General features: G+C 40.3%; 1 protein-coding gene across 6 annotated transcripts in view; it reads right to left on the bottom strand.

Annotated features, from left to right (window-relative positions):
- Positions 1–23,031, bottom strand: part of ablim3 (actin binding LIM protein family, member 3) — a 211,988-nt gene that overhangs the window by 93,789 nt on the left and 95,168 nt on the right. For all 6 annotated transcript variants that reach the window (XM_052013535.1, XM_052013537.1, XM_052013538.1 and 3 more), the window contains exons 3-4: positions 19,699–19,882; positions 9,047–9,162 (exon numbers count right to left, since the gene is read on the bottom strand). In XM_052013535.1, the coding sequence (XP_051869495.1) occupies positions 9,047–9,162; positions 19,699–19,882 (300 nt within the window). The remainder of the gene's footprint in view (positions 1–9,046; positions 9,163–19,698; positions 19,883–23,031) is intronic.

Genomic DNA, 23,031 nt, shown 5'->3' with positions numbered 1-23,031 from the left:
GTGGCTGTGGGGGGTTGGGGGGGGATTACTTGAAGTGGGAGAACTTAATGTTCATGCTATTAGGCTGCAAATTTCCAAGACCGAAAATGAGGTGCTGTTCCTCCAGTTTGCGTTTGGAATTCTCCTGGCAGTGGAGGAGGCCGAGGACTGACATATCTGTGATGGAGTGGGAGGGGGAGTTGAAATGACTGGCAAAGGGGAAATGCAGATCGCGGTTACAGACAAAGCGCAGGTGTTCTGCGAAACAGTCACCTAGTCTGCGTTTGGTCTCACCGATGTAGAGGAGGCCACACTTGGAGCACCGAATGCAGTAGATGATATTAAGGGAGGTGCAGGTAAATCTGTCTCACCTGAAAGGATTGTTTGGGTCCCTGGATAGAAGTGATGGAGGTGGTGTAGAGGCAAGTGTTGCACTTATGGCAGGGGCAGTGGAAAGTTCCTGGGGTGGGAGCGGGATGGGTGGGGGGGGGTGGTGGTGGTAGAGGAGTGAACTAGGGAGTCGCAGAGAGAGCAGTCCCTGTGGAAGACAGAAAGGGGTGGGGAAGGGAAGATATGCTTGGTGGTGGGGTCCTGTTGGAGACAGCGGAAGTGGCAGAAAATGATGTGTTGAATACGGAGGTTGTTGGGATGAAATGTGCGGAAAGGGGGACCCTATCCTTGTTGGGTCTGGGAGGGGTAGGGGTGAGAGCAGAGGTGCATGGAAATGGCAGAGATGCAGGTGCGAGCTATCTTGACCACAGTAGGGGAGAAGCCACTGTTAGTAAAGAAGTTGGACACCTCGGGTGTCCTGGAGTGATAAGCCTCATCGTGGGACCAGATGTGGCGGAGGTGGAGAAATTGAGAAAAAGGGATAGCGTCCTTGCAAAGGACAGAGTGGGAGGAGCTGTAATCGAGGTAGCTATTGGCATCAGTGAGTTTGTAGAAGTCATCTCGGATGTCTCTGCTGTTTCCTGCACCTCTGCTCTCACTCCCACCCTTCTCAGACCCAACAGGGATAGGGTCCCCCTTGTCCTCACATTTCATCCTACTAGCCTACATATCCAACACATCATTCTCCGCCACTTCTGCCATCTCCAACAGAACCCCACCACCAAGCATATCCTCCCCTCCCCACCCCTTTCTGCCTTTCGCAGTGATTGCTCTCTCCGCGACTCCCCAGTTCACTCCTCCCCCCCCCCCCACCCATCCCGCTCCCAGCCCAGGAACTTTCCACTGCCCCACCATAGGTGTAACACCTGCCCCGACACCACCTCCATCACCTCCATCCAGGGACCTGAATAGTCCTTACAAGTGAGACAGAGATTTACTTGCACCTCCCTTAATATCATCTACTGCATTCGGTGCTCCAAGTGTGGCCTCCTCTACATTGGTGAGACCAAATGCAGGCTAGGTGACCGTTTCGCAGAACACCTGTGCTCCATCTGTAACCACAATCTGCATCTCCCTGTTGCCAGTCACTTCAACTCCAGCTCCCACTCCATCACTGATATGTCAGTCCTCGGCCTCCTCCACTGCCAGGAGAATTCCAAGTGCAAACTGGAGGAACAGCACCTCATTTTCCATCTTGGAACCTTGCAGTCTAACGGCATGAACATTGAATTCTCCCACTTTAAATAATCCCCACACCCACCCCAACCATGCCTCTTCTTTTCTTTTTCCTAGCCTCTCTTTTTTATCTACTACCCTTTTTCCCTCCTTTGACCCATCCCCCAGTGGATCTGCTCTCCCCTCCCCGCACCTGCCTACTACTATCTCTTACCTCCATCTATCTATCACCACCTTGTGCCCATCTCGCCTCCCCTCTTTTGTCCACCTATCACTGCTCTGCTTTTCCCTCCTATATATTGGGTTTCCCCTTTTCCTAGCTTCAGTCCTGAAGAAGGGTCCTGACCCGAAACGTTGACCGCCTGCTTTTCTCCATGGATGCTGCCTGGCCTGCTGAGTTCCTTCAGCATCATCGTGTTTTTCATCTTGATTCCAGCATCTGCATTCCCGTGTTTTTCTAAATCCAGCAAAATATGTGGAAGCTTGGTTTATGTGGAAAAACTAGGAGTTAGAATAGATTTTGTTGATCAGAGTAAAGAGATAGAAATGGTGCAAATCTGAGGATAGTCAGTCCACTTACATTCTCAGTAGTTATAGATTTAATAAGAGAAACTTATATTTACATTATGTCTTTACAACCTGGTACAACAGAAAGTACTGTACAACTAATATATTCTGAAGTGCAGAAATGATTGTTGCTTAAGCATTCGGAAAGGCAATGAACACATAGCAAGGCCTCACATATAGCAGTTATTTAATTGACCAAGTAAATTATGTGTTAACCTGTTTTGGTAGTGTTTACTGATAGAGACATTGGTGCCAAGAGACAAGATGTACTCTTCCATTTTCAGGTCAAAGGATATTTTATATCTTTCTAAGGAGGAAGGGATGTTTGTTCATCCACTGGTAAATGGCATTTCTAACCAAGTATTACTTCCTCAATGCTGCCTACATCAGCCTACATTTGGTATTCAAACTGTGAAGTGGGAATTGAATCCATTGCCTTCTGACCTCGATGTGGGTTTATGACCAACTTTCCAGCAGGCCACACATGTTAAGAAATCAAGGGTTTAAAAATTAATCCAACAACACGCAAGAATCTTGGCATCATCCAGTTTAAAGCAGCATTTCTGATTGTTCCCCATTCACCACTCTGACCATTCATTCCGTCTATCACCAGTGGGCAGTGGCTCCAGTGTGTACCATCTACAAAATACACTGCAGTTACTCAACTAAGCTACTTCAATAGGTCCCAATTCTGTGACCTCCACTACCAAACTAGATCGGGGGCTTTAGGTTCAGGACAATACCAACTCCTGCAGTTTCTCTTCCAAGTTACACATCATCCTGATTTGATATATATCACTGCTCCTCTGCAGTCACTGGGTCTAAACCCTGGAAACTTCTACCCAATAGAGCTGTGGGAGTGCCTTCACCAGAGGAATGCAATAATTTAAGATGCTGTCTCATCAGCACCTTCTCAAGGGGAATTAAGGATGGGTAATGAATCCTGGCCTAACCAGAGACAGCCAGACCCCCAACAAAAGTAGATGAACACTCCCCTCTTTGACTGCAGAGTTGGGTGACCTCCCTAATGCAACTGTGATTGGCACCAGTAGCATGAAAACATCCTGAGGCCAAGAAGTCACGAGTAGCTATGGACAAAGCAGTTGTGACACATGTGAGGTTGCATTTTTGATCGCAGGAGGTCACAGATCTCAATGAGTGCAAAAATGTAGTCTGAGTGTTGGCCCTTTAAATAGCAGGGAAACAGGATTCATAAAATCTGGTTGTTCTGTGAGTAAATAAGATCAGTAATTTTAAGATCAGTAATTTTTCAGTCTGGTGAGCTTGAAGATTTCACTGCAGATGAATTTTGCTTATTGCAGAAGTATTGATTTCATTTGTAGGTGGGAGAGGGGTGTGGTTATGCCGGAAGGAAGTGTGAGGGAGAACAAAAATACTGCCAAGGTATTTGGAGGTGAATTTCCCAGCAGGAGTTAAGACACCTAGAAACATGTGGAAAGCTCTACTCTGCATTAACCCAATTTTCAACAGGATCATTTTTATTTTGGAATTGTCCAAGTTTATGTCTAGCTCAGAGAGTGCTACTCTCATTACCCTTTTGTTCTGATAACTACTGAAATACTATCCTTATATTTTCCCCCTAAATTTAAATGCTATAATTGTTTCTTTAAAGCTTTAATGATCAAATGGAAGGTACACTTTATTCTCACAATCATTTTAAAAATTGGCTAGTGGGTGTGATTTAGCTATATTTAAATACTATGAGCCAATAGTTACTGGTTTTAGAAATAATTTCTACGCAAATACATACACTGTTTAATTGCATGAAAGCTACCTATTGTAAGGTCATAAAATTGAAACATTGGTAGCAAAATTTTACTTACATTTATTCCAACATAACTGAAGTAATTTTTTTGCATCTTTCTTTGAAGAAATTACAGCTTGAATCAACTAATTATAGTTCTGCTTGAAAATAAAGCGTTTAGAAAATATGAATTAAAATTGCAAGTGACTACAGAGCATGGGCTTGTTTTGCAATAAAGAGAGGAACAACACAATTCTTTTTAGTTTTGTCTGAAGTGAGTCATTTGGTCTTGTTTTTAAGCAATAAAGGGAAAGAATTACTTCATGGCACTGTACCAAGTTGTTTTTAGTATTATAAAGCCAAAAGGAGGAATTGTATTTCTAAAAGTGGTCAAATTTAGTATTCACAATCATATCAAAACTATCAATGTTATTAATGACTAGTGCCATTTTCAATAACTTTAAATGGCCTACATAAATTATTGATTATATTTAGAACGTAATTTCTGATAACTTATGTTCCAATTCAGTTTTTTAAAACAAACCCTTTAGCTGTTGATGCAGTCAATAAGAACATTGGCCTTCCAATCAGCACAATAGGTCCAGACACTAACAAAATCTCTCCTAGATGGAAATTAAAGATTTTAAGTTAAAGGAGATTGTGCTACTTCACTGTGGCAACCATTTGACAAATACTAAAATTTAATACAGTCAGTTCCTCAAGTAAGCAATCAATCTCTGTCTCATGTTCTCTTTCTCTGTCCAGTTCAGTTTATAGGGATGACTAGCACATTAGAAAATGGAATAGGTGCACTGATACAGTAGGAGATGGCGTTCCAAAACTTGTATATAAGCTCTGAACTTGTCATCATTCTTCCTCCATTTAGTCAAGTTACTGGTGCTTTCCATTGAAGCAAATAACCACCTTACTGATGGATGAAAGAACACTTCACTACCGTAAACTGACAGCTTATTGAAGTTCTGCTCTGTTCAAATATTAATCATGGCTGAGATTCTAACTCTTCTATTGAGAGCAGCAATATGTTAGTCACATTGTAGCACACCTCCACAATGCTTTCCTTTAATTTTCAGAAGAATAAATTTCCAGTGATGCACATTTTTAATAAAAATTATTACCAGATAACATTCTAAAGTACCAATCCTTATAAAATTACCCAAGCATAGACAATGACTTACTCTGTTCACTAACTTCAAAGGAAAAGTGAAGGCTGGATTTTCCACCTTTATGCTATTTTTCCATTACAATTAAAGTAAAAAAGGTTAAGACCAACACAGTCTATTTTAAAAATGGCAGAATTGAGATAAAATAATGATCAAAAATAAGGAAAGCTATGAAAATCAGATTGTACATGTGTGATTTTTGTTAAAAGATGTGAACACTATTATAAACAGTTTACAGGTCTTCCCCAGCTTACGAGTACCCATACAGACAAATGAGCATTTGGGAGACTGGCAGGATGGATTTGCCAGATGCTGCAGGGCTGCAGGCAGCTTCTGCCACGTGGGAACTCGGTTCGCAGTCACATTTCCGACTTGTGAACTGTTCAGTTTACAAACCGTTCTCAGGAGCAGAACCTTGCCGTAACCTGTGGAGGACCTGTATACTCAAACTGCATAGGCACAAATTACATTTCATGAGAACTTATTTCACAGAGTTCAACAAATGTGGTTTAACATATGCAAATAAGTAACTAAAGTGGTTGAATTTTTACTGTTAACATAAAGTCTGAGCTTATATTGGCAGAAAACACATAATGTGGCCAAACTATATTATGATAATATAGACATATATTAGATATGCCTTTGTTTACGAAACTATCTATGTTGTTAGGGCACAGAGTATAATGTGCATTTGTACATGGGTCAATATCGAAAGCTGCACTCAAGTGGTTAAGACCATAGGTGGAAAACAATGGTTATGAAAAGAGCACCCTAATAATAGATAATCAAAGGGCTACAGGATAGGAGGAATTTAAACAGGCTCTCATTAGAAAAAGAGTACAAGGCAAACTAATGGGGCAAAAGGCCAACAACTGCCCTGATAGCGATGACCTGTGTTCTAGGGTTTTATAGGATGTGGCGGTAAAGATAACAAGTGCACTGATTGTCATCTATGAAAATTACCTGGATTCTGGAGAGCTCTCATTATATTGCAAAGCTGCAAATGCAACACATCAAGAAAGGAGAGACACAGAGAGCAGGGAACTATAGATCACTTAGCTGAGAACCTGCCATTGGAAATTGCCAGAACCCATGAATAGGGAGGAGATAGGGGGCTATTCGGAAAATCATATGTCAATCAAGCAGAGTCACAAGGCTTTACATGATAGCAACACCTTATACACACACTGTGTTGCTCCAAGGAGGACATTGACATACATTTACAGTACAAGGGAGTCAAGTATGAGTGGAGGCTAAGATTGGATCAGCCAAAACCTTATTGAATGGCGAGCAGGCTTGAGGGACAGATTGGCCCACCCCTGCTCCTGATTCTTATGTTCATATGAGCAGATATTTGAGGGCCCGTTGGAGTAAAATAATGTTTAAAACAATGAAGAATTTTGATTTAGTTTGTTGAGAAAGAAAATTTGAGAGTCAGTGAGGAAATATTATTAACTATTGCTGAAAGAGTGCAAAGAGAGGATTGGGACTTCTTATTGGCTGAATATCTGAGCATGGTATACCTTACATATGGACACAAAGTGAACTAAGATAAGGTATCTTTATTAGTCACATGTACATCGAAACACACAGTGAAATACATCTTTTGTGTAGAGTGTTCTGGGGGGCAGCCCGCAAGTGTCGCCACACTTCCGGTGCCAACATAGCTTGCCCACAACTTCCTAACCCGTATCTCTTTGGAATGTGGGAGGAAACTGGAGCACCCAGAGGAAACCCATGCACACACAGGGAGAACGTACAAACTCCTTACAGACAGTGGCCGTAATTGAAGCCGGGTTGCTGGTGCTGTAAAGTGTTACACTAACCGCTACACTACCGTGCCTGCCGTAACGGGTAATAAGGAAAGTTCCAAATGTGGCAGCCAATAAAATAATAATTTTTTGGTGTCTGTCCCTGGCATGGGAGTATTTAAACATTTGCATAACTGTATAGATGGATAATGAATGTCACATTTTTTAAAAGGAAATGCCTTGCAATGTTTCTTGTTGCCAGGACATAAACAATTCAGTCTTTGAACATAAAAGATCAAAACAAGAAATACTGCTAATGCAGCAAGCATCTTAATGAAGAGGAAGTGTGATAGTTCTCTCACAGAACTCAAATGAGGAAACAATGGCAACAGCTGTGTCCTGGCCCTGTTGAAGCACACCCTAGCAGTGCATGATCTCCATATGACCAGGAACATATCGGGGCTTCCCTTGGTTTTCAGTTGTCAGGCAATGCAGGAAAATCCTCTCGCCAAGATCAGCGTGGAAAGTTTCATTTAAAAACAAAACCAGTATTTTCCCCTGTACACAGGAACCTTAAAAGTAAACTAGGAATAAGGTTTTATAATTTATTGCGATGTTGCTGTTGGGAGCTAAAAACTTCGTGTAACCTTGCCTGTATTTCCATCCCAGGGCATGCATTGTATGGACTATAATAGTCTTTCCTTCACAAACTATACCTTTTTTTCAGATCTTCAAACAAAATAGACTTGGATAGGCAATTCAAACAAGTAAACTAATGAATCTACATACCTTAGTAGTTTCAATGATGTTCAAACTACTACTTGGATTTGTTTTAACATAAAAACAGCCAGAAGCTATCACATAGCTACCTTGTGTGTGCAACAAAATGTTGCCTGATTTCATATCTCTTGGCTGACCTTTATGATTGCAAACATAAGTGATCCAGCTTGTGCCGCAATTGACAAAGGAGGCTAATTACTGCATTCTTAATCATGGCTCCTGCTTTAGCAGAGCTCCCCTTTACTGCACTGTCACAGGTGTGTGTGCATGTAGTGGTGCCTGTGTTGGGGGGGGGGGGGTGGGGGGGTAGGTGGTGCGGTGCAGTTGGGGCATGTTCTAACCATCCTTGCGATACCCTATCCTCTGCCATTGATCCTTTCAAATACTAAGGGTTGCCAAGAGTAAAACAGTGACTATGTTTGGTTGAACAGTTCCTTGAAGGTGGTACCGCTCACCTACATCACAAATTCCATTCATCACCAGGGGCTGAACAGTGCAGAGGCAATCATCAGAACTGTACGTCTCTGGTGATGCATATTGGGATAAACAGCAAAAAGGAAACTGACCTGCATTTTATTTCTTCTACAGGTCTCTTTGTTTGTTGGATTTGTCTAGCTTGAATTGCTGTCATTAATCTACCAACTAGATAGCGTCATCAACAGCTTTTCACCACAGCAATCCTTGCCTCACCCAAACAAAGATATTCCTTTTGTCCTATCTATCTCTCCCTAACCCTCTCTGCAACTTAAAACTAATTTATTTTCTCTTTCCTGGATCTGATGAAAAATCTTTGACCTGAACTGTTAACTCTGTTGCTCTTTCTAGGTACTGCTTTACCTGCTGAGTATTTTCAGCAGTTTTTGCTTTTATTTTAGATTTCCAACATCTATCAATTTTTGCTTTTCATTCGTGGTGCTTCCCCTTTACTCCAGACCATAGGTGTTACTGGGACAGGTAACAGATCCAAGCAAATGTCTCCGCATGAGTGTAACTGGCTCTATTTCTAAGATGATGCTTTCTCCATTGTGTTGTCACATTGCACTCACCACAATAAACATGGCTAGAACACAAGTGGAAAATATCAGAAAGGGTGATGTACAGAGTCTACTTGAAATTTGGGAAGTATCACAGAGTCTGGAACACATTCCTGCAAATGATTGCAACACAGACCCAGACCACCCATTGAGATGGACTACAAATCTAAATGTCCTAAGAATTAGTTCTTATGAACTGCTTTAATGTTAGAATATTCATATTTTCATGCTTGTTTCTTCAACAACATATTTAAATCAATTTGCAATCCATGGTAGACCCAGTGATCATATTGATCCAAGTATTTCCCTTAAGTTAACAGTTCTATGTAACTGGAAATACAGAAGGGGAAAATGCTAAGTGGGATTGCAAGAAATACAAGATTTGTGATTAAGTCAGCCAAAATGAAAAAAAAGCAAACTTACGACTTGGTCCATGAATCTTTATCGGCTCAGAGGCTGTAACCAATGTATGAGAACACTGCTGACATACACAGTCCTTCCCACTGAAAGTAACACGGTCTCCAACTGGGAATGGCTTCCTATAACAATGACATTAGACACAAGTGAATGCAACTCCATCAGCATTGCTGGGATGCCACTCTTTTAAAGTATATTTACTTGTTCACAAAAGCATTCCACCTCAGATTCATATGAACGCAGTCTTTTCTTGTCATAAATACATTGTGTTATTTCATGACATAGTTTAAAAATTATTTTGTCATGTGTTTATTTCATTGAGTATGTGTGTAATTAACATGTAGTATCCTGTTCATAGAGCAATTAAAACTGTAGCAGTGTTTACTCTGCTCTGATGAAATCGGGTTGTTAGTCTTAAGGCAGAACTTGGCAGTAAAGTGGCATAATGATAAGCATACCAATCATACCATGCAATATATTATCAACTTGTTACCCTGCCATAAATCTGTACCTGTGAATCAACCATTTAATATAGAACACATCCATTTCACATCTCCATCATCACAAACAATAGGATCCACATCAGATGTCAGTCATTTTCTTTTAATAAGGCTTCCAGCCATGTCCATTTTCCATTTTTATCTACCAATGGAATCGCACTCTGAAAATATTAACTCTTTTAGTTCAGTCCAAAGACCCTTCAGATTGGGGTAAAATATATTCATCAAATTTATTTTTACCATTCCTGCTTCATTCATTGGGTCTAAATCCAGACTCAGCAGCACCGTGGGAGTACTTCCACCAGCAGACTGCATTGATTTCAAAAGGCAGCTCACCACCACTATCTCAAGAGTAATTAGGGGTAGGCAATAAATGTTGCCAGCAACACCCAAAAATGGAATGCAAAAAAACTTATTGAATATTAAGACATCTTTTAAAGACATTGAAAAGGAATTCAGAATCAGGTTTATTATCACTGAAATATGTCTTGCAATTTGTTGTTTTGTGGCAGCAGTGCAATGCAAGGCATAAAAATTGCTATAAGTTACAAAAATAAATAAGTGTTGCAAAAGAGGCATAATGAGGTAGTGTTCATGGACCATTCAAAATGGACGGCGGAGGGGAAGAAGCTGTTCCTGAAACATTGAATGTGGGTCTTCAGGCTCCTATATCTCCTCCCTGATGTTAGTAACATGAAGAGGGCATGTCCCAGGTGGTGAAGGTCCTTCATGATGGATGCCGCCTTCTTGAGGCACCGCCTCTTGAAGATGTCCTTAATGGTGTGGAGGGTTGTGCCCATGATGGAGCTGGCCGAGTCTACAACCCTTTGCAGCCTCTTTCAATCCTGCGCATTGGAGCCTCCATACCAGGCAGTGATGCAACCAGTCAGAATGCTCTCCACCGTACATCTGTAGAAATTTGCAAGAGTCTTTGGTGACATACCAAATCGCCTCAAACTCCTAATATCATAGAGCCACTGGTGTGCCTTCTTCGTGATTGGATCAGTGTGTTGGGCCCAAGATAGATCCTCTGAGATGTGGATGCCCAGGAATTTGAAGCTGCTCACCCTTTCCACCGCTGACCCCTCAATGAATACTGGTGTGTATTCTCCTGAACTCCCCTTCCTGAAGTCCACAATCAATTCCTTGGTCTTGCTGATGTTGACAGTGAGGTTGTTGTTGCGTTCCTGTATGCCTCCTCATCTCCATCTGAGATCCTGCCAACAACAGTGGTGTCATCGGTGAATTTATAGATGGCATTTGAGCTGTGCCTAGCCACACAGTCATGAGTGTAGAGAGAGTAGAGCAGTGGGCTAAGCACGCATCCTTGAGGTGCGCCCCTGTTGATTGTCAGGGAGAAGGAGATGTTACTACTGATCCGCACTGACTGTGGATTCCTGATAAGGAAGTCGAGGCTCCAGTTGCAGAGGGAGGTACAGGGGCCCAGGTTTTGAAGCTTGTTGATTAATTATGAGGGGATGATGGCATTGAACGCTGAGCTGTAATCGATAAACTGCAGCCTGACGTATGTTTTGCTGTTGAATTCTGTAATGTGATTGTGGTTATTGGAGGATGCAGCAAGTTTGAGCACAAGCCTCAAAATTAATTTCTTGTTATATGGCAAATAGGTTGTTTGCAAGTTCTGATAGGAGGATTTGAAGTCTATTAGCGAAGCATAAAGGCTGAAGATAATTTTCTAAGTTTCTGATTTTATGCTTAAATTAAAGCATTTGCAAACCTTAAGTGCAGGGAACCTCAGCTTAACTACAGGCAAAATCAAACAGTCTGGGCTTAGAATAGGTTTTCCTTCCAGCCCCTCATTTACTCTATCGAGTAGTAATCTATTCCTCAAGTCAAATTTAAGCTTTCCTTAAGATCTTAAAAACCTGTCAGCAGTACATGTTTTTACAAAGGAATTGCCCTTTATTTGATCTTCAGTGTTTTTATTGTTCTGATTCTTTTCTCACATGCTATATACATTTCACTTCCTCACCCTGCTTTAATACATCACAGGTTTGAGCTCTGCAGTTTGCAGGCCAGAAATTCTTTCCTGAAGCACATGACTGTTACCTACCATGTAATAGTTTTGGACAGAAAACTGGTTGTTAACTGGAATCTGTGACTATGCATGTGTAGCCCGGTGCTCTATACCATGATGTACTTTCATAAGAAGGATGCTTGCAGTTCGGCAGTAACGTCTATCAATGTGCAGCAATCAATATTCAGGTGCAATAAGCATTTCCTGAACAATGTGTCCTTCAAAGGCCTTATCCTGAGGGTAACGTAAATGGCCTGCCCTTCCTGGACTGTTGTTGGGCAGTTGATGACTAAAGTCTCCTGATATCATCCCTCCCTCAGGATGCTATCATTAAGGAAGAAATAGCAAGACATCTGGATAGAAGTGGTTCCATCAGACAGACACAGCATGGATTCAGCAAGGGCAGATCCTGTTTGACAAACTTACTGGAGTTCTTTGAGGATAAAATGAATGCAGTGGATAGAGGGGAACAGGTAATGTTGTATTCTTGGATCTCCAGAAGGTGGTCGATAAGGTGCCGCATAAAAGACTTATCCATAAGATAAAGATGTATGGAGTTGGGGATAATGTATTGGCATGGATAGAGGATTGGTTAACCATTAGAAGGCAGAGAGCTTGGATAAATGGGTGTTTCTCTGGTTGGCAATCAGTGGTGAGCGGGGTGCCGCAGGGGTCAGTGCTGGGCCTGCAACCGCTCACAATATACATTAACGATTTGGAAGAGGGGTCCGAGTGTAGCGTATCTAAGTTTGCTGATGACACTAAATTGAGTGGAAAAGCAAATTGTGCAGAGGATGCAGAGAGATATAGATTGGTTAAGTGAGTGGGCAAGGGTCTGGCAAGTGGAGTACAATGTTGGTAAATGTGAGGTCATCCACTTTGGAAGGAAAAATAGAAGATCAGCTTATTTTTTAAATGGTGAAAGGTTGCAGCATGCTGTTGTGCAGAGGGACTTGGGAGTGCTTGTGCTTGAATTGCAAAAGGTTGGTTTGCAGGTGCAACGGTTTATCAAGAAGGCAAATGGAATGTTGGCCTTCATTGCTAGAGGGGTTGAATTTAAGAGCAGGGAGGTAATGAGGCAACTGTACAGGGTACTGGTGAGACTGCACCTGGAGTACTGTGTGCAGTTCTGGTCTCCTTACTTAAGGATAGACTGGCTTTGGAGGTGGAGCAGAGGAGGTTCACCAGATTGATTCCGGAGGTGAGAGGTTTAGCCTATGAGGAGAGATTGAGTCGCCTGGGACTATACTCGCTGGAATTCAGAAGAATGAGAGGAGATATTATAGAAACATATAAAATAATGAAAGGGATAGATAAGATAGAGGTAGGAAGGTTGTTTCCACTGGTAGGTGAGACTAGAACTGGGGGACATAGCCTCAATATTCGGGGGAATAGATTTAAGATGGAGATGAGGAGAAACTGCTTTTCCCAGAGAGTAGTGAATCTGTGGAATTTTCTGCCCAGGGAAGCAGTGAAGTCTACCTCAGTAAATATATCTAAGACACAGTTAGATAGATCTTTGTATAGTAGGGGAATTAAGGGTTATGGGGCAAAGGCAGATAGGTGGATCTGAGTCCATGGCCAGATCAGCCATGATCTTATTGAATGGTGGAGCAGGCTCAATGGCCCAGATGACCTACTCCTGCTCCTAATTCTTATGTTCTTATGCTTCTCTTTGCTGGTCAGATCTATTGATCTCTGATAGCACAATGCCTCATTGGCTATTGGAGGAATGTGGCACTCACCCCCGTTATCAATCCAGGATCTGAAGGGAAGTCTGGGCTAAAATGGTCCCAGTATTAAATGGGAACTATGATCATGGAACAGCAAGCGATTGTGCAGAAAAATTCTTGTCTTCCAGAACTAAGCAGTAATACCACAGTTTTGTAGAAACCTAGGATTCATGGTTCTCATATGGGCAGTTCACTGTGCATAGTGTGCATTAGAAGATCACCAGTTTGCAACCTAGCACCAAACCAGAGCCGGTTCCCTGCTCAATTTCCATTTTTACATGCAAAGCAATTTCCAGATTTATTTCTCTTTAATTTCATTTACCTTCCAATTTATCTGAAGATTTCCATTGGTGATCACATGCAACTAGGCAACCCAAGTTTGTAAAAGGACCAACACCGAAAGAAAAATTGGACATAAACCCACCCACTCATGACTGGAGGTCATCTATGTTCCTATTTACAGGTGAATCCTAGTTTAATTTACACGAGAAATAAGCAAAAGCTTCAGCAAAATATTTAAAGAGGGGTCAATTGCTGTCCTTAAGAATGAATTTTGTGTCAGTAGGTGGTTTCCCCTCTACCTGCTCATAAATCATTGACAGTATAGGATGGGAGATGGACACCAACTTGTCAGTTCAAGTGATTCTTAAGCTGTGATCTGGACAAGTTGAATACAAGTTTGGGCCTAGGATTGCAAGCCTAATTATTTGATGCACTCTGCAACTGAATTTTATCTGAACATGATCACTAAATGTGATTGAGCATTGAGTAAAAAATTGCATTCATAGTTTTTCTAATTGAATCATTTTAATTTATGATTTGTTGTCTTTGTGCTGAAGTACATTAGTAAATTTGTCAAAATTGAATACCATTTGCAGTTCATCTTCCCTTTTAAATTTTGCTCATGGTTTGGATTTATGTTCCTTTTCTGAACAGTCTTTTAAAATATTTCTCATGCCTACTAGAAAACTGTAAAAAATTGAACATACACTAATTAAACTAGGATGAAAACTGGCAGCATACCACAGTAAATCATCATCCAGAAAGAAATGAAGAAAACAATACTGCCTCTCTTCACCAATGTTACTTTCTGTACAAACCTTTTAATGAGACAAAGAAGACAGAGCCGTGAGTAAGAGTCCAGAAGGAGCTTTTGTTACTTTAATAGGAGAGGTTGATCTAAATCCAAAACTGGGAGTCTGAAGTGAATTGTGTCTAATCAAAATCTTGTTTACTAAATAAATATGATTATGTCAAATTCTTTCCAGTTTGTAATTGGCAAATATATTGCAAGTTTAATTCTAAATTTCTAGGCTTTGTGCTGATAAATAAAACTTTGTAAATTCATCCATTTGTATAACTGCAAAGTATGCACATCACAATGTATATGCCCTTGTCGGTTAATGTCTACATTGAGGTAACACGCGGAGTATAGAGAGTAATGTGGGGAAACACAGAGGGCTCCAGAAGGCATGTCTGATTATTCATTGTTTTTTCTCAGTTTGTGTACATGCACACAAACACATGCATTATCAAATGCATCATGCAGTATTGTCACATTTCCTCTGCAATGCCTTCCTCTTTTGAAGAAAAAGAAATAGTGAAATAAATTCAACATTTGCAAGTTTGCAGAATTATCTGATTAGCCATAAGGAGGTTCTCTTAAATCTTCACAACTGTACAGTTGATCCTGGAGACTGAACAGATGTTGAACTGCATCCTGTATCTGGACTCAGTCAATATCTCACTTCTTGATGCTTTTCAGTATCAACTCTTCTTCAGCACTCACTTCAGGAGTATATACAAACTCAGAACCCTCCTGACTATTCTATTGGGTCTTTGTGCTGAGATCAATTGGTCTAAGTGAACCCTTGTGAATCTCCCACCTACTCTTATGAGGTAATTTTTGAAATTGTACACTCTGTAACCTCTGATAGCCCATTTCTCAACTCTAACCTATTGGGTGGTCTCAGTACTTCAACCTTACTGTATAATCTGAACGTCCCTCTTTGTAATGTGTAATAATGCTTATTTTGCTTCAACTGCTTCCTTTCACTTTCCCCTCCAGATTCAGCTGAACCAGAATCAGACACATCATGAATCTTCCATGGTTCATCACTTCTACAGGAATGTGTCATGGAGTGTAGTGTTGATCCATGGTTCAGAAGGATATCTGCAAGTCTATGCTTCACAGTGAGATCTCATTTGCTTTGCATGACTTGTTTTTTTTTCACAGTGCCTCCTTCACTGTATGTACTGACTTCCCAGTTTCTCTGTCTGATGCTGGATAATAAGGTAGTAGAAGCGATGTCTGACCCCATTTTATTTCACAGAACATTCAAGTTGAAATAACCAAGGTTGAGGACCATTGTCCAAGATAATCTCATCACGAGGTATTGTGGCATGTTCTTCATGGTGCATTCAGTGGTGGGGCATGTCCCCATGGTCATTAACTTCATATTGAAGGGGTCTCCAGCAGTACCAGGAAGTTGCCTGCACCATTTTTGTAATAGTCTATGTGGGCATGCTGTAATGGGCCCATGAGCCACTCCTACATCTGGCTCTCAATGGCTGCTGTCTGCAGATACAGCAAATAGTAGACCTTTCAACGATCTCTTCCAGATCCTAATCCATGCCAGGCCAATAGACAAATTCATGAGCTACTGTTATCATATTACCAATATTGAATATATTAACATTACCAATATTATATTAATTTGTAACTTGCACCTTGAATTTGAAATTGCTGCATTTTCAATTATTGCTGCTAATGGCATATATGACATTTATGCTTCACTCTTCATGTCACTTATCAGCTTCTAAATATTGTATAAGCCTCTCCTTTGTGGCTTTCATTGCTGCCCTGACATTATGAAACTTTATGACCTACATTTTTCTGGCCTGCAATCCTGGGTCCAACCTTGCACACTGAAGCTATACGTGGTTTATTTTTGCAGTGGGTTCATTTCCCTGCTTAAACTGACATATATGGCAAGTGATTTCCATTACCTCAAAAGTAAGTTCCTCTGCCTGTCCCATGTTTTGTGACAAGCCTACTCATGTAATTTGGACTCGTATCAGAATTCCTCCTTTGCTATAGCCATTTGCCCATATATTGCATTAACACTCAAATCATGCACCCTCTGGAATTCTTTAGTGTTTTTGGAAAGCACCTTCTTGATTTTGCATATATACTAAATGTTAAATCTTGTGCATTTAATAAGATAGATTGAATTTGCTTGTCTGTTAAATTGGACATGACTGCACTACTTGATTTGGGAAGGTTCCAAATTTATAGCTTTGAGACAGGTTCTTCAATACATCTACATAATCACTAATGGTCTCATCTACTCTTGCTTTCTGGTTCCAACTTTATAGCTTTTTATGGTCTCCAAAGGTGCTGGATTCTGTGATTCTTCAATCTCTCTGTCACGTCAACAAATGAAATAATTGTCTTGCAAGGTGCCAGGGTGGTTTGGCAAGTGGCATGGGTATCCTGCCTTTGTTTCCTTGCACTCGATTGTGGCTTCATTTTGAGTTGTAACCCTCAACTTCAGTAATATTGTTCACCCTGAAGAACAGCTTTAGTGGTTCTATTTGAGAACAAAAGAGGTTACTTGATTTAACATAAATACCAAAGTTCCCGATGTGGCTGAATTGGGTGTCAGCTGCCATCTTCTTTCATTCTCACTTCAATGATTACAAGGATTATATCTAACAATCTCTGCACTTGAATCTGAACCAGAGCCCTGTCATTTCAAAGCCTGCATGTTGAAAATATTGTGTCTAATTGTGTTGCTTCGACTTACCTTAACACTCAGGTTACTCAGGAATTCAATGACTTCAATACTTCAACAGCTTCAGTTCTTTTCCATTGCACTCTCATCACCAGTGCAATATATTTGCCCCTGTGGATTCCTAGTTTACAATGAAGTATCATGCAGAGTATGCAAAATAATATGCAGGAAACATGGGCAGATTTAGCAGATACATTTGGTTTACTCAAGGATCTTCTCAGACTACACACAATGGTTTAAATATACTGCATGTGTCATTATAAATATCCATTATCGCAAATAATTACCACTGATGTTAATATTTCTTCACATAATTTTGTTCTTTTCTGGGAAATGTTATTGTTTAATCACTGAAATCATGTATCATCAGTATTATAACCAAGGCACACCACTGTGCAAAAGAGATTGTTCTGGGAGCTATAACTAAATTTATCCAAAATTCTCAGTAGATTATTAAAACACCTGTGACTTCTGGAAGACATGTCTTTCAATTTAACTCTGTATAATTATTTTCGTTCTATGGCATGAAGTAAATGACACCACCCTTATCAAATAGGAAACTGGCATTATATTAAACATTAAACCACCCATCATTTCACTGATGCCAGCAATGTTTTGCACACACCTTTATTCTCAGTACATCAGATTGTTTGGATTTTGTTTGGTTAGTGCCAATGGCCAAGGAGTTAGCTCAGAATGCAACAGCATGGCTGATGTTGAAATGCTATTCGAGGAATAATTGTTATCCACATATGGTATCTACAATAAATGGCACAGATTTCATGCTAGAATAATATTGCCATAAAATCAATGTTATGTGACCAATGCCCTGACTGAGCTAAATCTGTTCCATCGCAAACAGGTGCAGCTGTTGCTGCTGGTTCTTGTGTCTGACACAGGCAGACAGCTGCACCAGGGGCAGGAACCCACTCAAGGCATCACAATGAATTTCTGACAAATATTGTGCCAAATACTTTTCCATGCAGTTAGCCAGTGAATCCTTTGATTCCACCATCATATTACTCTATATAAGTCTCTTTAAAAGTAATTGTAGAAAAGCCAAGATTTGTGCGCTGTGTTCTAAATCACCTCATTTTGATAAAGTTTAGATCAATCACAAATTCCTGAATTACATTACAGCAGCTTTTCCAATAAGCCAGTGAATTTGTGTTCTCCTAAATCCTATTGAAATGAATATGATTTTCGTAATGCTTGCAGAAAAAAATAGCAGATAATCACGATCTAACACTTCTAGCAGGAGAATGAGGGGCTGTTGTGAACATATTCTTGACAACCCAAAACTTACAGCTCTCGTGCTAAAATTAAAAGTGTATCCACAACAAAACAGTCGTGTAAGCAACAGCTGGAACAGAAGATTTATTTGGGAGGGAACGTCTGGAAGTGATTAAAGTAAAAACAGGTGGGAATGAAAGCATTAATTATAAAACATTATTGGAGGAACGCAATTCTCCACACCAGTTACATGTGTGTATTTAGGACACATAATTCATGACATGGCAGTTCTAAATGGTTAAATGTCCAAAGCACTCTTTGAACCAATGGACCATCACCTGTACCCACAGAACACAAAACAACTGATAAATGTAAGAAATCAAACTGAGTGTGAGAGAGGATGACATATCAATGATGGTGTTTTACAAGCTGCCAAGAAATAGTGGCATAATGTTAACAGTGTAGAGCCATTAATGTATTGTACAGGATACAAACATTTTTAGAGCAGGGAACTTTAGCAACCAATCTTTTGCCATTTTGTAAATAGCAGTATCCAGTTACCTAGAGAGTCTGAAGGAATGACTAATTCACTCTTCAGGTGTCGTGAGCATCTGCCTGAATTGAATGATGGACTGATTCAGATATATAACTGGAAACCCTGTACTTAAATTTGGACCCTTGAGAAACTGTTGCCTGCAAGTGTTTGAACTGCTGATATTTAATGTATACCCAGAAAAATATGGTATGAGCATTCACAAATTTCAAAGCAGCAATTTTTTCATTGTGCTTCCCATCAGCATTATGGAAAGTCTCTGGATAGTCATATCTGGCTGCTCTGGCCGAGTTTGGGAAGTCCAGCTGTCGGAGAGTAGCTGCAGCTGCACTCTGTCACTTCAAAGGCAGCAGTGGTACTGGAATAAGTGGAAATATAAGAGAGGACTACTGTAATGCAGGCAAGCAGCTGCTTGCTGCAACACAAGTTGGAGAAAACAAAACTCGGGTGCACACAAGGCCACCCAAGGCCACAGTCAATTTGTTTCTTTAATGGCCATCAGAGAATGTCCTTTCTGTAGAAGACAGCAACACACAACTTTCCCTATAAAATTGTCTACTGCTGTCCTCTCTTGATAGGTCATGAGCCTTTTCCATTGTGCCACGGACACTGTCATTGTCCATTTCATTACACTCTCACAACATATTCTACCTAAATATTCACAGAGCCATAACTATTATTTAAAATTGGTTCCAAATTGCTAATATTTAGCCTTTATTTCCTAACTTGAACTCTCAAATCACTATTTGCTGTTTAGACTGATGAACTGTTATATTCACGGTCTGTTACTATTTTTCAAATTACCTGCAGGCTGTGCAGACAAAGCACTTTGGATGGAATGTCCTTCCCAGAGCTGAGATCACCTCTCCCCCGATGAACTCCTTACAACTGTCACAGCGTGTGCCATAGAGCCGTTGATAATCCAGCGTGCAGATATACTCTCCATTCTTGTAGAAGAAGTTTGCTTGGGCCAAGTCGGAACCACAAACTGTAAAACAGACCAAATTACACCAAACTGATATAAAATGACACAATGTGGATCATATTAGATTTAAATGAAGGGGAAATAATGGTCAACTGGTAAATAGAACAGGTGATATATGGAAATGAGCAACCACTCCAGGTCCAAGGTCAGGAGGAGCCTTCACTCAGTGATAAGCAAGCAAATTGGCTTACAGACTTATAAGCAAAATGACTGAAAGCCTGTCTTATGATAAAGTTTTTGGCTAGAAGTTTGCACTGGATTGTGTGTTTTTTTCTTGGCACAACTTGGTTAAAGTAGTATTACCAGCACAATTTCAGTTCAGTACAAAGCAAATTTCTGCAATCTTCTGCTCTGGATTTCAAAAACCAGGCCACATTCACAAAGCAAGCCATGCCTTTAGGGTGAATTTATCAACATCACAGTGCCCTCATTTGCAAACTTTCTGAAAGGCTTAAAAGTTGAGCTGTTTTATTTTCATAAAAGGGCACTAAAAGTTACATTTTAAAATCCTTTAAACATGATTTTTGATTTAAATTACAAATAAACTGATGGTGGTGTTCTCTACACCATGGTTTTATATATAATTCTTTTAAGCAAATTTCAGTAATTTAATATTCAGAGGCAGTGGATTCATACAGTAATTATAAGTGCTTATTTTTGTGACAAGGGTTTCGACAAAACTAGTACCATGGCTTATGGAACAGCTGCCTGCCCTCAGAATGACAGAATTTGTGACCCCCACCTTGCCACATTGCCCTCAGCCTTGCTGTTGCCTATAAATCAGCGAGTTTAGATTACTTTCCGCACATGGTGGCACATAACTATCTAAAGTCAAATCAGCAGGAGCAGACTGCTTGATGTACTGATTTGCAGCCCTCTCTGTGTATCTCACCAGCTTTTCACCTGTTTGGTTGCAATAACTGTGGAGCACCATGCAGAACAATTAGGAAGGGAAAGGATGCATGAAAATCAAGCACTAAGAGTTTGCACAGGGTGACAGTTAATCGTTGTATAGTCTGGTTTTGATTAGATATCTAAATGCATTTTGCGCTGTTCAGTACCCAGCCTGTGAAGTACTCTTGCAATAACTGTAATTATATGCCCAGCAAAGATAGTTTCTGGCCATTTGCGTTTCCCATGATGTTGATGGTGGGGAATTGGGGAACAGTAACACGACAGTTACAGGAGTCAACAGGGTAGATGCAGCGAGGATGTTCCCCCTGGTTGAAGAGTCCAAAACTAGGAGTTATGGTCTCAAAATAAGGATAGGATGTTTAGGACTGAAATGAGAGGTATCCAGGTTGGCTTTAACTTCATTCAAAACAGAAATTGATATTTTTCTGGAGGTTAAGGGAACCATGGGATATGGGGATAATGCAGGAAAATTGATGAAGATCAGTCATGATCTTAATGATTGGAAGAGTAGACTTGAAGGGCCAGATGGCTTACCCTTGCTTGTAATTCTTATGCCTGTAAAATGGCAAAGCAAATTAAGTTGAAAAACATTCCAGGAAGCTTCACTGTTGCTTTGTTCAGTCCTAAATGGCTGGAACAAAGGGGCTAGGTGTGGTGGCTGCAGCAGCTGAACTTGGGAGGTAAATCTAATTTGTGCAGAAATGCAGCACAATATAACTCCTTTTGGGTAATGTTCCATAATGAGGGACAAGCTGCCTGACCTGCTGTAATTCTGCAGCACAGAAAAAAAAGTGATATATCAATATTAATGTAATTATTGGAGACAAAACATAGTCTTACAATTCATACTGTGGCCCTACAATAATTTGAAAGAGAAATATTTTTTTAAAAATTCCTTTACACTTAATAGGCATCACTATTGCCAAGCATGAAAGGTGAAGTAATTAACAATTTATCTTTTCTATGTCCAATACAATGCAAAGCAGTTGGTTAAAAAGACTCGAATGTAGGTAACAGGGAAGTGTATTCCTGCCTTCAAAATTACATCAGCTTGCCTTCGATTCCAAGTCAGAAAGATCAAGCCCCACTCCCGAAGACTGAGGAAGAAATTATCGGCTGACCTTCTGGTCTAACAATTGAGACAGTGCTGCATCATCTCACACAAGTTAAACTGAAGCTCAATGCACCCTGTCAAATCAACACAAAAGTTAACAAGACTAAATATATCTAACTATAATTATATAGGGCCTAAGTGAAGTGGCGCTCAGAGAATTGTACGTAGTTTTGGTCTTGATACCTAAAAAAGGATATACATGCCACAGAGGAAGTGCAATGATGATTCACCAGAAAGTTTCCTGAGATTTCAGAAAACAAAGGTGTTGCATCCGTTGTTCCAGCCAGTAATTACGCCTGAATCAACATCATTTAAAGCAGAAATTTTGTTGGCTGATATGTTGCTGGCTAAAGGAGATTGCTGTGCACAAATTGGCTGCTGCACATTCTATGCTGCCACAGTGCCCATCCTTGAAATGTAATTTATTGGCTGTAGAGTGCTTTGAGATGTCCTGAAGTTGTGAAACAGCCAACTTCTTTCATTCTTTTCCTCTCTCTTCCCCTTGTTCTTCCTTTCCCCCTCTCTCTGCAATCCATGCAGCTATGATTTAAAGTTACAAATACAATGGATGGAGCATTATGTGAGCACAGACTCCGGAGCCTTGTGATTTAAATCCAAAACAATTCTTCGAAAAGGAAGAGCAAAGCAATCACAGTGATCAAAAATGCAAAAAGCTACCTGAGACATCACTGACTCTCTAACACTGTTCCAGACTCTGGGAGGTCATTCTACTGACTGTTTTGACATCATAGTATCAACATGACAATCAACAAAATATTTCACTATGGATCTCTTGCAACTATAAGTAGTGTGTACACACCAAAAATTAGCAGCCAGAGGACAACAAGAGTTCTCTTTCCTGCATTATCTTTGTTTATCTTTAGATTCTCTCAGAGACTCTCTTCAGAGTCTCTCAAATATATTAATTTTTACTCATTTATTAATTAAAAAGCAACACTGCAGTGTTGTACATGTGTTGTTATATTGTACACTAGGATCTGTAATGTAAAATTATGGACCTGAGACTATCCAGAAGAGAATGCAATCTCTCTTGTTTAAAGTGTCAATTCAGGCAGATGAATTGAAGTCAGTGCTGGCATTTTATATTAAAAAGACGATAGCT

Source organism: Pristis pectinata, chromosome 4 (genome assembly GCF_009764475.1).
Source record: "Pristis pectinata isolate sPriPec2 chromosome 4, sPriPec2.1.pri, whole genome shotgun sequence".
Lineage (NCBI taxonomy): Eukaryota > Metazoa > Chordata > Chondrichthyes > Rhinopristiformes > Pristidae > Pristis > Pristis pectinata.
This window is presented reverse-complemented; position numbering and strand designations above follow the sequence as displayed.